This window comes from Lepidochelys kempii, chromosome 9 (genome assembly GCF_965140285.1).
Source record: "Lepidochelys kempii isolate rLepKem1 chromosome 9, rLepKem1.hap1, whole genome shotgun sequence".
NCBI classification, from domain to species: Eukaryota; Metazoa; Chordata; order Testudines; family Cheloniidae; genus Lepidochelys; species Lepidochelys kempii.
Window position 1 is genome coordinate 81565357 of NC_136388.1, and position 15574 is coordinate 81580930.

Genomic DNA, 15574 nt, shown 5'->3' on the forward strand with positions numbered 1-15574 from the left:
CAAGGATTTAAACTAGGATTTGTTGTTTTACAGTTGGTCAAGCTAGAAATACCTTTGTAATGGGAACGTTGAGGGACTTTTTAACAATGCTAGGAAGTGCTTCTGTTTTACACTGCTGTAGAGTTATGTCTTCATACAATTTCATAAAATTATCCACAAGTGATAAAGACAGAACCTTTAAATTATCACATCTCCTCAGTTCAAATCCTGGCTGGGATCACAACTGAACAATAAGTCTATATGATCTAAACCATGTTATAAAGGTCACTTGCAGTTTAGCACAGTTGACGCAATGGGCAGGCCCTGGTGTAGAGAATCTTTAATCAGAATGGCAAAGGGCAGTCCAGGTCAGAATAGAAAAGCATTGGTGGAGCTAAGGTGGAAAAAGTCTCTGTGCCACTGACAGTTAGTTTTCATCAGCACTAACTCCTCCGTAGAATTATAAGAGGACTAATATAGGATACCACTCTGAAAAACTAAATCGATGAATTCACATAAGTTATCTCTCTTACAATATCCTGAATTTGTGTTGAACCTTGCATCCAAAGGGTCCCAGAGCACTTCATAGAATATCAGAGTTGGAAGGGACCTCTGGAGCTCATCTAGTCCAACCCCCTGCCCAGAGCAGGACCAATCCCCAACTAAATCATCCCAGCCAGGGCTTTGTCAAGCCTTACCTTAAAAATTTCTAAGGAAGGGGATTCCACCTCCTCCCTAGGTAACGCATTCCAGTGTTTCACCACCCTCCTAGTGAAAAAGTTTTTCCTAATATACAACCTAAATCTCCTCTACTGCAACTTGAGACCATTACTCCTTGTCCTGTCATCTGCTATCACTGAGAATAGTCTAGAGCCATCCTCTTTGGCTCAGGTAGTTAAAAGCAGCTATCAAATCCCCCCTCATTCTTCTCTTCCATAGACTAAACAATCCCAGTTCCCTCAGCCTCTCCTCATAAGTCATGTGTTCCAGACCCCTAATCATTTTTGTTGCCCCTCGCTGGACTCTGTCCAATTTCTCCACATCCTTCTTGTAGTGTGGGGCCCAAAACTGGACACTGTACTCCAGATGAGGCCTCACCAATGTCGAATAGAGGGGAACGATCACGTCCCTCGATCTGCTGGCAATGCCCCTACTTATACATCCCAAAATGCCATTGGCCCTCTTGGCAACAAGGGCACACTGTTGACTCATATCCAGCTTCTCGTCCACTGTCACCCCTAGGTCCTTCTCTGCAGAACTGCTGCCTAGCCTTTCGGTCCCTAGTCTGTAGCGGTGCATTGGATTCTTCTGTCCTAAGTGCAGGACTGTGCACTTGTCCTTGTTGAACCTCATCAGATTTCTTTTGGCCCAATCCCCCAATTTGTCTAGGTCCCTCTGTATCCTATCCCTACCCTCCAGCATATCTACCACTCCTTCCAGTTTAGTGTCGTCTGCAAACTTGCTGAGAGTGCAATCCACACCATCCTCCAGATCATTAATGAAGATATTGAACAAAACCGGCCCCAGGACCGACCCTTGGGGCACTCCGCTACATACCAGCTGCCAATTAGACATGGAGCCATTGATCACTACCCGTTGAGCCCGACAATCTCTAGCCAACTTTCTACCCACCTTGTAGAGCCTCCATCCAGCCCATACTTCTTTAACTTGCTGACAAGAATACCGTGGGAGACTGTGTCAAAAGCTTTGCTAAAGTCAAGGAATAACACGTCCACTGCTTTCCCTTCATCCACAGAATCAGTTTCTCATCATAGAAGGCAATTAGATTAGTCAGGCATGACTTTCCCTTGGTGAATCCATGCTGACTGTTCCCGATCACTTTCCTCTTGTCTAAGTGCTTCACAATTGATTCCTTGAGGACCTGCTCCATGATTTTTCCGGGGACTGAGGTGAGGCTGACTGGCCTGCAGTTCCTAGGATCCTCCTTCCCTTTTTTAAAGATTGGCACTACATTAGCCTTTTTCCAGTCTTCCGGGACTTCCCCTGATTGCCATGAGTTTTCAAAGATAATGGCCAATGGCTCTGCAGTCACATCCGTCAATTCCTTTAGCACTCTCGGATGCAATGCATCCGGCCACATGGACTTGTGCACGTCCAGCTTTTCTAAATAGTCCCGAATCACTTCTTTCTCCACAGAGGGCTGGCCACCTACTCCCCATGCTGTGCTGCCCAGTGCAGTAGTTTGGGAGCTGACCTTGTTTGTGAAGACAGAGGTAAAAAAAGCATTGAGTACATTAGCTTTTTCCACATCCTCTGTCACTAGGTTGCCTCCCCCATTCAGTAAGGGGCCCACACTTTCCTTGGCTTTCTTCTTGCCAACATACCTGAAGAAACCCTTCTTGTTACTCTTAACATCTCTTGCTAGCTGCAACTCCAGGTGTGATTTAGCCTTCCTGATTTCATTCCTATATGCCCTACATTCATATTTTACTAAGAAGTACCCACCTCTTATGAGGAATGCAACAGTTTTGGAACTCTCACACCAACACTATACAAAGTTCAGAACAGAAAGTGAAGAACAACCCCATGTCTAATTCTCTATAGGAAATTTTAAACTCTCCATGTAAGCACTTCAGGAGCATTTGAGAGTGCAAATGTGTACTCCCAGAGTCGCTCTGTTGACTTGTAGCTTCATTTTCAGGTGCTGACCTTTCGGATTACTTTAATTATGGATTCAATGAAGAAACATGGAAAGCTTATTGTGAAAAACAGCGACGGCTTCAGCTTGGACTGGATCCCTCTCCGCCTATCAGCAGTGAGAATAAGATCACAGTAAGTAACATGCTTTCCAGTGTGTGGGTGCAGTACAGAAGCCTGCTCATTTTGTGGGCACATAAGTACAAGTTTAAAAATGGAAGCTGGTTTAGAAATGTGATCCTGGAATATTAACTGAAAGGCAAGCTGTCAAGAATGATGGACCTAAACATTTTTTTTTTAGTGGAGATGAGATTAACTCTCCCTCTGCTAATAAGTTGTTCCCTTGCCTAGTTGAATGAGGCACTCCAGCAAACATGGAGATTATCGATACGATGGCAAATAAAAATCCCCTGGGATGGTGAGACTTAGGTGTATTCCCAAAGAAGGCTGTGCCCTCGAGATTGTCCGGCTGTGGAGCTGGGCAGGTAACACAGCCAAAGTCCTCAAGTTGGTGTGTGTGTGAATTTAGTGCTGTGAGAGGTGTAGGGTTGACAGACCATTGACTTAAGTCTGGTCTGAGGAGCCAACTGTGATGTGAGGGGCATTGTTTCCCTGGCCTATTCGCTCCTTGGCATCTCTGCCGAGACTTCACCAGTTGTGTTGCCACTTCTCGTGATGTGGACTCCTGCCCACCATGGCCACCAAACTCATTTCACAAGGGCTACCGAATGGCCCTCAGATGGTAACAGCTTTTGGTCACTTGGCAGGATTTGAATGGGTGAGCTAGAGGCAAAAGCCTCCATATCCAATTTCCAGTTCCCTGAATTAAGGACTGGAAAAACAGGACCACAGTCAGGTTAGGTATATCTTGGGGCTTCTAATGGGAATTAAAAATGGGAAAAGTAGGCCAAGTATTGAAAAGTCATTTAACGTGCAAAAATCTGTAATTGACTGAAGATTGGATATTTACTTTGCGTGAACCTTGTCGTCCAATTGGATCATTGCAGATGAATGTTCTGGTTTGCTCCTCGCTGGAGCCTCTTTCTCCTACTAAGAGCAGATCTTCATGACTTATAACTCAGCTGGTAACCAAAGACAGATATGTCTCTCTCTTTTCTTTTTATTCCTCAGGTTCAGCAAGGAAGGACAGGAAATTCAGAGAAAGAACCAGAGAACAACATTATCAAAACGGAATTCAAAACGGATTTTGTGGCTCTGATAGGAGGACGGATGAAGGCTGGGCCTCCACCAAATAGGTAAGGAAGTGTATGGAAGCTGCATTGAAGTTCTCTATTTTAATGTATTAAATAATAGGACAAGTGGGATCCTGCTATTTCTTTGTCTGAGTCTATTATGGACCCCAAACAAGGCAGCAACTTTTAAACTATATTGGATGTTACCCTGTAATTCAATAGTTATCACCCTCCCCAATGACACTCGGCTCTGTAGTTGTGGAAACCGCCCCTCCCCCCCAATCTCCATTTCCTTACCCTGTTGGTGTCCCCACTGTTACACCATGTGAGTAGGTAGGCAGACCTGGTGCCATGCTGCATGGTCCCAGCCTCACAAAGGGGAGCTTTGCAGAGGATGGGCTAAGACAAGGAAGTCTTCCTGCTATGGAGCTTCACCTCGTTTGGCTGCTGGTTCTTCCAGAGCCAGGTCCAACTCCCATTGAAGTCAATAAGTCATTCCGTTGCCTTTAACCAGAGTTGGCTCAGGCCTTGGTAATGGACAAGAGGAGCTACTTGGTTTTTGAACTGCCTGCTCTGCATATACTATCAGTTGGATGTCAGTTTGGTGTTTTTTCCCTAGACAAAGTAAAATGGCTTTTAGTAATTCTAACTGGAAACCTGTACTGGACAACAGTCACCTTCCTGACAATATGGCTCTGATTATTTTTTATAAGGAGCTTTGGGAAACCTGGTTACAGGAAACCAAAGCAGATTTTTCTTTTAAAAATCTGTTTTGCACACCTCTGCTGATCATATCTAGGAACCAGTCCTGAACCTGTGTCTCACTCTTTTCAGTGGAGACTTTGAGTAGAATGAGAAGAGAGGTTCTCTGGGTTCGCTCTGGATTATTCATACTAAAAGAACTTTAAAGTTCCAATTTCTTTCTTTCTGTCTAAGCAGTTAGGTGTGTCTTGCATTTCCCGTCTTCTTGACAGAGAAATCAGACTGATCCGTTTTACTTTCCAGCTCTCGCATGTGATGCTATTCTTTCTCAAAGTCTGTGCAAATCCAACCTGCTCCTACTGAAATAAATGAAAACTTTTCTTTCCTTTTTGGGCTTTGTAAAGTTCCTTTTTCTTTAAGAAAATACATTCTAGCCCTAATACATTTAGCAATGTCCATTTTAACATGGAATCAGTATTGCCTTTATCTAGAGATTGATTTTAATCCAGGTTAATGTGTTTAAATACCTTTAGTGCTATAGCCACAGCACGTCTCTCTGTTGGCACTAGGATAAATGCCATGAAATTGGACATCTATTGTGCTACTATATCTCAACAATCAGCAGGTTGTGTTTACAAAGTCTTGTTTCCAATGACAGTGGAAATGGGAAGGACAGCAAACTTCACTAGTTTTGTTTAGCTCTGGCCCTTCTGTAACTTGCTTGTACCACAGTAGAAGGTGTTAGGTGTGATCCTACTTCTCGCTGGATGGATTGCAGCAGAAGCTGACTGTGGCGGTGCTGTTTGCAATGGCTTTGTCAGGCAAAAGATGCAGAAGTCACAAACTTTGGGTGGGGGGGGAATGCAACACTTAATGGGATCCCATTATTTGGAGTCAAGTATCCTTTATTGTTAGTTAAAATACTGTGAACTCTTTTTAGTAAATGACTTCAACAGTTAATTAAAAGCTCATGTGGCTTTCCAGTAGAGCCAGACTGAAATTTTCTGGTGGAGTTTCACTCAGTAAGGGGCTGGCTAGAATGGCCCAGACCTGGGTTTATGTCCTAACATCAGCTACTGTCACAAAAGTAATGACAAATTCACAGCCTTCGGGAGGAGGGGGACTCTGCATCCTTTAAAGGATCAGGCCCTTCATGAGCTGCTGTCTCTGCACAAGAAACTCTAACCTGTCTATTCAGATAGTCCCAACTGCCTTGTCACTTGGTCTTTATTACTGAAAATATTTTCATAAACCTACGTTTGATTCCTAAAATCCCTTCAACTCTCCTGCTTCTCCTTCATCCCCCAAATCCTGTGCTTGTGACATCACAGCTGTGAAAATAGTTGTCCCCAGTATAGGATTTTGAATAAGCAACAGGAAGATACAAATTCTTGAGAAACAAAGATCCTGGGCTGATTTTGATCTAACTAGGGTAACCAACAGCAGAATCTGCTCCCCTGTTTATATGCAAACACCCTTTATTAATATAACGCCCCATCTTGCTCCCATTACAGCCAGTGGTAAAACTCTCCCTGACTTCTTTGAGAGGAGGACTGGGCCTAGGAATAGAGGCAAAAAATGTGTCCAACAGTCAGAATTGTAACCAAAGAGAGTATTTGGTTTAGAGTGATGGTCTGTGAGTGTTAGCATGGATCCATCATGAAATGGTGCAAATTTGGAGCTGTCTCTGGTCTAAGGGCCTCAAGTGCTATGCACTCTCCACTCCTGCTAGATCTGTTTGCAAGGGCATTGGGCCTGATCCTGCAACCTGTACTCACTTGAGTAGTCTTATTGAAGGGTAGGTGAGTGACAGTTTTCAGGGTCTGAACTGGAGATGTTCAACACCCCCTTCTCCCTCTGAAGCCGGTAGAGTATTCTTCACATCTCAGGATCAAGCACAAAGTGGTGTCTAAAGAGACCTAACTCTCTACCTGTAGCCAGAGCTCAAGTTGTGCACATGCAGCAAAGGATTCCCCACCTTTCTACTGTGTTTCCCTGCCAGTTTGAGCTCTGCCTGGAGTGATTTTTCCCTAGGTGGAAAAGAATGTGCTTGGCCTTTTTGCTTTAGTTCTCCCAGCATGAGAGAGGGCTCTCTGTTGGGGGGGGGGGGGGAGTGGGAAGAGAAAAACTGTTACTTCTAATTTCTGTGCTGAACCTGAGAAGATATATCTACTTTGTACCAGGAAGCTGGGTGGGACAATTGATGTGATTGGTGGACAGGCAGGCACTATTAGGAGGGTAGAAGGAAGACGCCGCGATAAACACGCCTCAGAGGAAAATCCCATTCAGGTAAACAGCTTCAAGCTGTCTTCAAACATTTGATATCCCGTGCACTTTCAGATGAACTTTGAGCAATTGTCTGCACTTTCCTGACTGTCTACTTCTGTAAAATATGGGGTTTGTTTTAAATGGACACTGTCAAGATTGCAAAATAAATCACCAATCATAACATATGCACATGCCATTGCCCCCCTAATGGGTGGAATCAGAACTCAACTGTATCATCAGCCCTACAGTGCTAATGGAGATTCTCTTCCCCCCACCCCTCCCACACACACTGGGACTTCTGTTTTTTGAGCAGGAGGGTCCGAGCTCCCTACTGCCATCATGATATTCAGCAAATGTTAACTGTGAAGTTTCTAGATGGATTTGTTAGTGGTTTTTTTGTGTTTTTTTTAAAAGCCATACCTTTTTACGAATGTGTTCTCCTTTTAAACCTGAAAGAATTGTAACAATCCAATTTACTTTCAGTGTTAATTGCTGTCATTTACCTTTTTCTCATGTTGGACCGTAAAACTATTCTGGTCATTTTTCTTTTTCCATTCCCATGCACTAACCTAGTGCTGTTGTGTGGGGGTTTCCAACATTACTAGGGAATGTTTATGTATTTTTTTTGTCATTTTAAAAAAATAAATAACATTCATGTCAGTTGTTGTTCGACATTCTTCACCCTGCAGAGTCTTAGTGTTGGGACTCTACTACTTAATGATGTCTTTAAAGGGGACAAAAAAATCAAGTTACAAACCGTGGGCCTGTTCTGATCTCACTTCAGTGTAACTCCATTGACTTCAGTGGTATCATCCCATATAAAACCTAATGCCCATATTCTGCTGGGATTCTCAGCAGCCAGAAGCGAGGGGTTTTCAGAGAGTCCCCAGAACCTTCTGACCAGAACAATTCTTTTCTATCTGTCCCCTCCAACGCAAAAAACTAGTGTGCATGACCCCCCAAAATCTTTTATAAAATAACAATGTTGGGAAAGTGCAAACAAACCTTTTACTAAGGGTAGGCCCCAGTGGTGCATCAAGGCTAAATCTGCTTAGTAAATTCTTCTTCCCTTTACCAAGCGCTGGTGTCTGCATATCCAAATCATTTTGGTGTTTGCTGTATACTGAACTTTAAAATAGTGGCAATGTGAACATAAAGGGCCAAATTCTCTTGCCAGTTAGACTGGTGTGACTCCAGCAGTGCTCCGTTAATTTTGATGGTGGATTTACACTGATGCAACTAGGAGCAGAATTTGACCCCATACTGTATTTGTGAAGAAAGCAAATTGGATGCACTTCAAAAACAAATTTTTGAACAGAATTGTCTGTTTAATAAGAGTTAGCATATCACCACTCGAATGGGGCTGCTCTTATTTTGAGGGCTGTGATGTGGGGCCTGATCTCAAGAGTGGCTGTGTTCAACCCCTCTTGGGATCCGGTTTTTGGCTAGTTCTAAGGGTATTATTAACGTAAGGGGCATGCAAGTGACCCATTCAGTCATAATTCTGTGCATCCCTGGGGGAGGGGTATCTCGCATAGGAGTAGATTTGTAGCTAGCTTGGACTCTACCACTTGCTGTGTTCATGCTAGCAAAGATGTTTGTTGGCAGGGCATTTCCTTGCATGCTGAGCTTGTGACCTCTCCCCTGTAGTGTGTCTAAAAGGCTGAGACTGTCCCCGACTTACTCCCTCCCTGTAATGTTGGGGTGCTTGGGTTCTGTGGCACATGACCCTTTTGCCAGCACTGGGAGGCACTGACTGCAGGCTCCAAGGGGTAAAATACCATCTTCTATTTTCTGTCTGTTTTTGTTTTAAAGGTTCTTGGAGATCATGGAAATAAGCCACAACCCCCACAGCAGCCCCAGCAACCATCACAGCCCCAGCAGCCACCTCAGCAACAGCCGTTTGTACCACCAGCAGGTCCCCCACCTCCCCCAATTGCTGGGCCACCCCCACCACACTTTCTCCACCCTCCCCCTCCAGTTACTTCTGTCCCACCTCCTCTGCATCCTCCAGGTAGGTATTTGCTCTGAATACAGAGCAATCTTGATTGCGCAGCAATCTCTGAGTGTGTTAAGTTCAGATACCTGAAACTTGGGGAAATCAAAGGAATCTTTAGTATAATTAAGAAATGTTAAGGGACAGTTGAGCAGCCATGTATCATATCACTGAGATTCCACTAACTCAAACTGCAACTCAGACAGCTGGGGAACCCTCCCTGCCTTCAGATTTTATATATATATATATATATATATATATATATATATATATATATATATACACTCTTCAGGGCTGCTGTTCCTCTTGAATGGCTCTCAGTGTTTTGTTTCAGTCGCTGATGTCACTTGGATACCATGCTGCTTGGCATCTTACACATGGATAAGTAGACTAGCAATTTCTATTAATCTTTGAAGGAAGATAGGAACATAGGAATTGCCTCATTGGATCAGAATAGCGTGCTATCTACATAGTCCAGGATCCTCTCTGACAGATACTTCAGAGGAAGGTGAGACACCCCGTCCGTAATGGACAGTTCTGGAATAATCTGCTTAGAGGGGAAGTTTTTCTTACTCAGGTTGGGTGGTGGTTAGTTTGTGCCCTGAAGTCTAAGGGTTCATATCCCTTCTATATGTGTATCCTATACATTTTATCATACCTTGTGTCACTGTGGGATATTACTTGTATAAACATCTGAGAGTGTAAGCAGGTATTAGAGTTCTGCCCATTTTATTTTTCACTTTTAAGAGAATAGTGTGAATGTATGTGCAAATGAGGGGCCTCCCATGGACTCCTGGCAAGCTGTCAGTGTCTCTCAATGTCGTCAAGTTTGTGCTCCCTTACAGAGATTGAGTAGGTAGGCGTGGTGTTGAGTGCACTTGGCACTTAAGAAGACTCACTGAACTTAAAAATCACATCTCCCAGAATGCTTTTTACCTACGGTAGTTACAATGCCTAGGAGGCTAGAACCTAATGATAGAGGGAGGGTGCCTCTATTTTTGTCTGGGTATTCCCCCTTTGTGTCTTTGGCAATATTTTGCATATAATCAGTTTCTCTTTCTCCTGCACAGTCACTCACCTTCCTCTGATGTTTGTATGGATCTTACACAATAGCAAGAGGGGGAGAGAAATTTTAACAACAAAAGAGGGGAAAAAAAGCCACTCGGCAGGGGGACTTGAGTATTTGTAGACCTGAAACTATTTTAAATTTATTTTTAGAGTGACTAGATTTCAAGTGGATGGTGGTTCCTTGTATAATAAATGTAACTGTGACAAATTGGTGTATGCTTCACACCTAACTTTAGAGAGGGGCTGATTAGATAGCGGGATTACATTGTTTTCCTGAAGGAAAGGAGCATTGTTCAGTGGTAAGAGCAGGGCTATGGGGGTCAGGAGTCTCAGGTTCTACTCCCATTTCTGCTACTTGATGCACTGTGTGACACACCTTCCTGGAGATAACCTATGTGAATTGGGGTTAGATTAGTATTTATTTTCTAGAGAGGAACCAAAATCATCTCTTTAAAAACATCTGGTTCAGTAATGCGTGTTGATCCTGGTCCAGAAATTAGATTAGACATATTTACTCTGAATGGACAGTTTGTCATTCATTTATCTTTGATCTAGTGTTGCATGAGTCAGTGTCTCAGGTGAAAGCTAATTAATCCTTTAAACTCTGTTGCTAAAATCACGGTTAGACTTAGGACTGTAGTGGTTTCACATGTATACCTGTCATTGACGTCAAGTGGAGTTTTGGATCAGCCTTTTAGAAAAATGTGCAGGCAAAGACCAAGATGGCTTGCTCATTCATGGGCATTTGCCTGCTGACTGTCCAGGGTGTGCACGGTGTCAGAATCCTATTGATTCCTTTTGCTAACTAAGCACCATGAGCAATGGCCTGAAACACCTTTTTCCATTTACTACAAACAAGGCTGTGCCTCTTCCACTCAAAAATTGACCTCACTATGGTGATCAGTGCCTTTATTACTGGTGGGCTAGAATACTGAAGTGAAGGCCAAACTTTGGACTTTACCTCGTCCAGCATGCAGCAGCTAGTCTCCTGACTGGAAGAGGTCAGCAAGAGCCTATCATACTAGTGCTTCTCTCTTCGGTGGCTTCCTTTTCTGCAGATCCAGAATAAATATGCTTTCAGGGCATCTAATCCATGGAGAACATTATTGTGTTGCCTGAGTGGATGAAGTAATAGCCTCCTTGGTCTTTTCTGCCTCATTTCTATGATGGCTAAAGGGGGGGGGGAGAAGTGAACAGTTTTTACTGTATATCTGTTTGCTGAAATATACTTGGCCTCAAACTTCTTGAAGAGGATACTACTAAACCAGGCTCATTAGCTTGCAGTAACAAAAGAATGTTAATATCTTTTTATTCTCACTAAGTTTGTTTTCTTATTTCCATAGGCTTGCCACCACCAGGTCCCATTCCAGGTAAGCTAATGATTTGCTTTTAACAGTGGCAGTGAGTCAGAATAGTAGTATGAAATGGAGTGGCTGCATCTTACCATGAGCTCATTCAGACTTAGGCTAAGGTAAGCAGTGCAATCTCAAACTCCTTCAACTGCTTAACTTATAGAGCTCAATAATGATCGATAGGGCCACTTAAAACAATCATTTTATTTCAGAAGAATAATCCAGAAAGCAACTTGGAGAGCTTGGTTGGCAGAGGACATCATGAAAGTTTTTTGGTTAAATTTCAGAAGATCTAACTTGTGTCATCATGGGATCTCACATAGTGATGAGTCTTTTACATGAAGCACTTTGATTTGGTAGGATTTCAGAGAGAGTGTGAGAACAAAGGGGCAACAGTGGCCGTTTTTGTTGGAAGTTCTCTTTCCCATGACGTACAGTAGAGTTGGTGAACGGTAACAAACCAAATGTAACAAATAAGCTTGAGCCCAAGCTGGAACAGCCCCAGACTTTGAGGAGCTTCAGATCCTGATTGGAACTTCTCATCTAAGTGTAAATAATATTGCAGAATGGATTATTTTTGTTATTGAATGGACCCTGGTCATAGTGAGCTTGGATCTAGGGAAATGCCACCTCTAGCAAAGCAGAGCACAAATCCCAGCCTACTTCTGGGCGTTGCTGTTGCCAGTTGCAATTCTGGTTCCATCTAGATTAAAGTTATGATGGGCTGGAGGGGAAGGAAATGACTTTAGCTATAGTGGAAGCTCCATATAGAGTAATTGGATTGAAAAGTGTAATGCATGGAAAATATCCTGTGATGATTTTTAGCTCTACGGTAATTAGAGGAAGGTTCATGACTCACTAATAACGATCAGAGCTTTGTCTCAACAATAGCAACTGCTCTGGAGGGATGAGTTCATAAGCATTACAACTTTCTCTAGTCATATTATCTACAGATTAAAAATCTTTCAAAAATAGGGAAGGGGGAAATCTTGATGATTGAGTATCAGAATAACTTAAGAAAACACATTCTTTTAAAATAACAAAAACAAATCTTTACACTGGAAGAAACTAATGGTTCACTTAGCGTGATGTCCTTACCATTGGTAATGGCTTATGCAAGAACTTCTTGTTTGTTTGAAACTGGTAAAATTTTCAAAATCACCTAAGTCTCATTTTCAAAAGTGATTTAGCCACTTTGAAAGTCAATGGGATTTAGAAGCCTGGGTATGCAAGTCACTTTTAAAAAGTGGAAAGAGATCATGTGGGGCCCTTCTAACATCCATTTAACTGTCTAGTTTGTGCTCTGCCCTACTGTGGTTTCTGCCTTCTACGGTGTAGTTATGGTCAGAAAAGTGATTTTCCCAAAAGAGTACAGTAGGCTTCCGTGTTGCATGTCACATTCAATCAATGTACAGCTAAAACCATCATTCTATTTACAGTCAGCCCTAGGGATTTCAATTGGGATCTTAGAGCCGAGCCTTCAGTTCTCCATGGGACTGCACAGGTTTAATGTAGGGGGAAATTTTCACTCTGTACTTGAGTTGATATTTTGTTGATGGTGCACAAGCCAGAATAGAGTCTGGCTCCTTTTTCTTTAGCTGCGCTGTCTCTGTAGGGCACATAGGAGTAAAAAGCAGTAGAGGTTCAGTTGTGGTAAGGGCATATGGCTCTGAATACACTCAGGGGTGTGAGTTTGTGGAGTAAGAAGGTGCCATTTCCACAACTGTTCAGAGTCGAACTGTGTTTTAATTACCTGATTTCTGGGGGAGTCTAGCCCACACTGTAAGCCTGCTGCAGCCTCATCTTGACACTGTGCTTTTATTTATAGGGCTGTTCCCTCCACCTCTGGCTCCTCCACCAGCTCTTCTCATTCCAACACTTGATGGGTAAGGCAGAGCCTTCCTTTGAGTAGATCATTTTCCATTCTGGTTTTACACAGCTGAATGTAAATGTAAAATGGACAGTAAAATGGAATTACTCTGGGTGGGAGGCATAGTAGAGAAGTAGAAGCTATCTTGTTTCTTTCACAGTTTTAAGAATTGTGAAGAATCTTTAAGAAGTGCTAAAAATCAAGGTATCTTAAGGAGCAGGATGTGGGGATACTGTAACTAGGTGTGCTACATAGTAGGAGACCCATCAGCATGGCCATGCTAGGTTTGTGTTTAGAATATTTGTAACTTACAACCTGCACCTGGTTTGAAAGGGGAGCATGAACTGCCAAGTTTGCAGTGAACTCTTGCTCCAATGCTTTAATCTGTTGCAGCAAACTTCGCCCTTGGTTTGTCAGTTTACTGGTATCTTGCCATGTCACACACATGCTAGGAATATGTTCACGACCAGTATTGGGAATTGTATTGTCACTTTCACGGTGTTCTTAATAATGCCATTTTGCATTTCCCTGGCAGTTTTCATCCAAGGATCTTAGAGCACTTTGCTGCTATGAATTATTTCTTATGAAGCATTATGAGCCTCGTGTAGATTGGGGAGGACGATGGAAGACTAATGCTCGTGGAGGCAAAGGGTCTTGCCCAAGAACACAGAACAGGCTCATGGCAGAGCCAGGAATATAACTTAAATTGCCAGACTCCCAGTCCACCACACCACATCATGCTTCAGGGAGCTGTCTGTGAGGTGAAAGGTCATCTTGCATGGCTAAAGTTCCCAGATGGCCTCCCCCCCCCAAAAGAAGAATGGTTGGAGATCCTTGCATGAAAAATGCTATGGAGGGCAAAATGTTGTTGTTGTTTGAGTAGCATAACACATGGCTTTATAGCTATTAAAGAAAATCTCATTTCGTTCAAATCGCCACTCCTTCCATCCCCAAACGATCTGCCACCATCTGCTAGAGATGAACAAACTCTGTATTACATTAATTTATACAATTTTTTGCCCAAAACGTGAGTGAACCTAAGTAGAACCTTTCCTCAGACTCTGATAAGCTTTCCTCACTTCTCATTTCCAGCACGATCTTCCATTTTCACACTGCCTCTGGCCTTTTCAAGACTGACCATTTTCCTGAATTTTGGTGTGGCCGCTGCAGGGCATCATGGCAAAGAGGAAGGAGGATCTGTGACTAGAGGGAGGGGAGACTGTCAGGGCTTCTGGCCAGATCCAGTCCCTCACTTCTTATCTCCATCCTCCCGGCAAGACCTCCCACTCTGTCCTGCCTCTCCCTGCTACCAGATCCCACATCCACCCTCAACCCAGGGCAATGGAGGGAAACAGCAGCAGCGGAGTGGAGACTTGTTGTTGGTCTGGAGACCAGGCAGGTGTGAAGAACCCAGCTTGGATTTCAGAAGTTGAACAGAAAAGCAAGGGGGTTAGGAGGAGACTTGTGGCATCTGTGGGGCGGGGAGGAGTCCTGTCTTAATCTCTCCATTGAGTTAACAATACGTGTATTGCAGGTTCCTGCTCTGTATGCTAAACTGATGGCAGGTAACTGATGTTAGTAACTGGTGTCCTTGTGTTCTCTCCAAAGCCAACCTGCCGGCTACAATAACAGGCAGCCTCCACCATTTGGATACAGCTCTGCAGGTGAGCACAGAAGCTACAGAATGGTGGAACTGACTGGGCATGGGGCTGGCCAGAGGGTTGTTGGTAACTTACCCTTGTGCTAGGCTGACCTATGCCTCTGTCACTGTGACCTTTGAAGCTGTGTCTGCGTTCCAGACAGCCCAGTCGCTGACAGCGGGTGTCGGTAATGGGCCTAACAGTAAACGTTCTAGACCAGGGGTGGGCAAACTTTGGCCCAAGGACCACATAGAAGTTGCAAAACTGTATGGAGGGCTAGGTAGGGAAGGCTGTGCCTCCTCAAACAGCCTGGCTCCTGCCCCTTATCTGTCTGATTGCCCCCCGGAACCCGCCCCCTGGAACTTACACCTATTCAGGCCCCCCCCCGATTCATCCAACTGCTCCCTGTCTCCTGACTGTGGCCCCCGGGGCTCAGTGCTCCCTGCCCCCTTACCATGTTGGAGCTAGCCATGCTGCCCGGCAAGAGCGGTGGGCCAGAGCACTGGCAGTGTGGCATGCTGAGGCTGTGGGGGGTGAGGGGGGGCCTCAGGGGCTGGGCAGGACGGTCCTGCGGGCTGGATGTAGCCCGCGGGCCGTAGTTTGCCCACCTCTGTTCTAGACAGTCTTAGATCAGCTGCACTCTCTGAAGTGACTCTGACCCAGGTGATGCTTGTAATTAAACAGTTCTCATTCCTGTTTCAGCTGCTCTCAGCACCCAACTCCCATGTCAGCAACAGTGCAGCCATGGGTCCCTGTGCCCTAGTTGTAATCCTAGCTTTTTCCAGGGAAGAACATACCCTCAGCCAAATTTTAGACTTTCCTGCATGAGCCTTTGAATGTCCCCCTCC

At 44.1% G+C, this 15574-nt stretch overlaps 1 protein-coding gene across 10 annotated transcripts in view; it reads left to right on the plus strand.

Annotated features, from left to right (window-relative positions):
- LOC140917717 (uncharacterized) overlaps window positions 1-15574 on the plus strand; it is a 40318-nt gene that overhangs the window by 10816 nt on the left and 13928 nt on the right. For 9 of the 10 annotated variants that reach the window (XM_073361087.2, XM_073361086.2, XM_073361088.2 and 6 more), the window contains 7 exons: window positions 2642-2772; window positions 3769-3893; window positions 8616-8814; window positions 11208-11234; window positions 13045-13102; window positions 14179-14485; window positions 14695-14750. In XM_073361087.2, coding sequence (XP_073217188.1) covers window positions 2642-2772; window positions 3769-3893; window positions 8616-8814; window positions 11208-11234; window positions 13045-13102; window positions 14179-14485; window positions 14695-14750 — 903 coding nt within the window. Of the gene's footprint in view, window positions 1-2641; window positions 2773-3768; window positions 3894-6715; window positions 6822-8615; window positions 8815-11207; window positions 11235-13044; window positions 13103-14178; window positions 14486-14694; window positions 14751-15574 lie in introns of all 10 variants that reach the window. The other variant, XM_073361093.2, reaches the window with a different exon arrangement.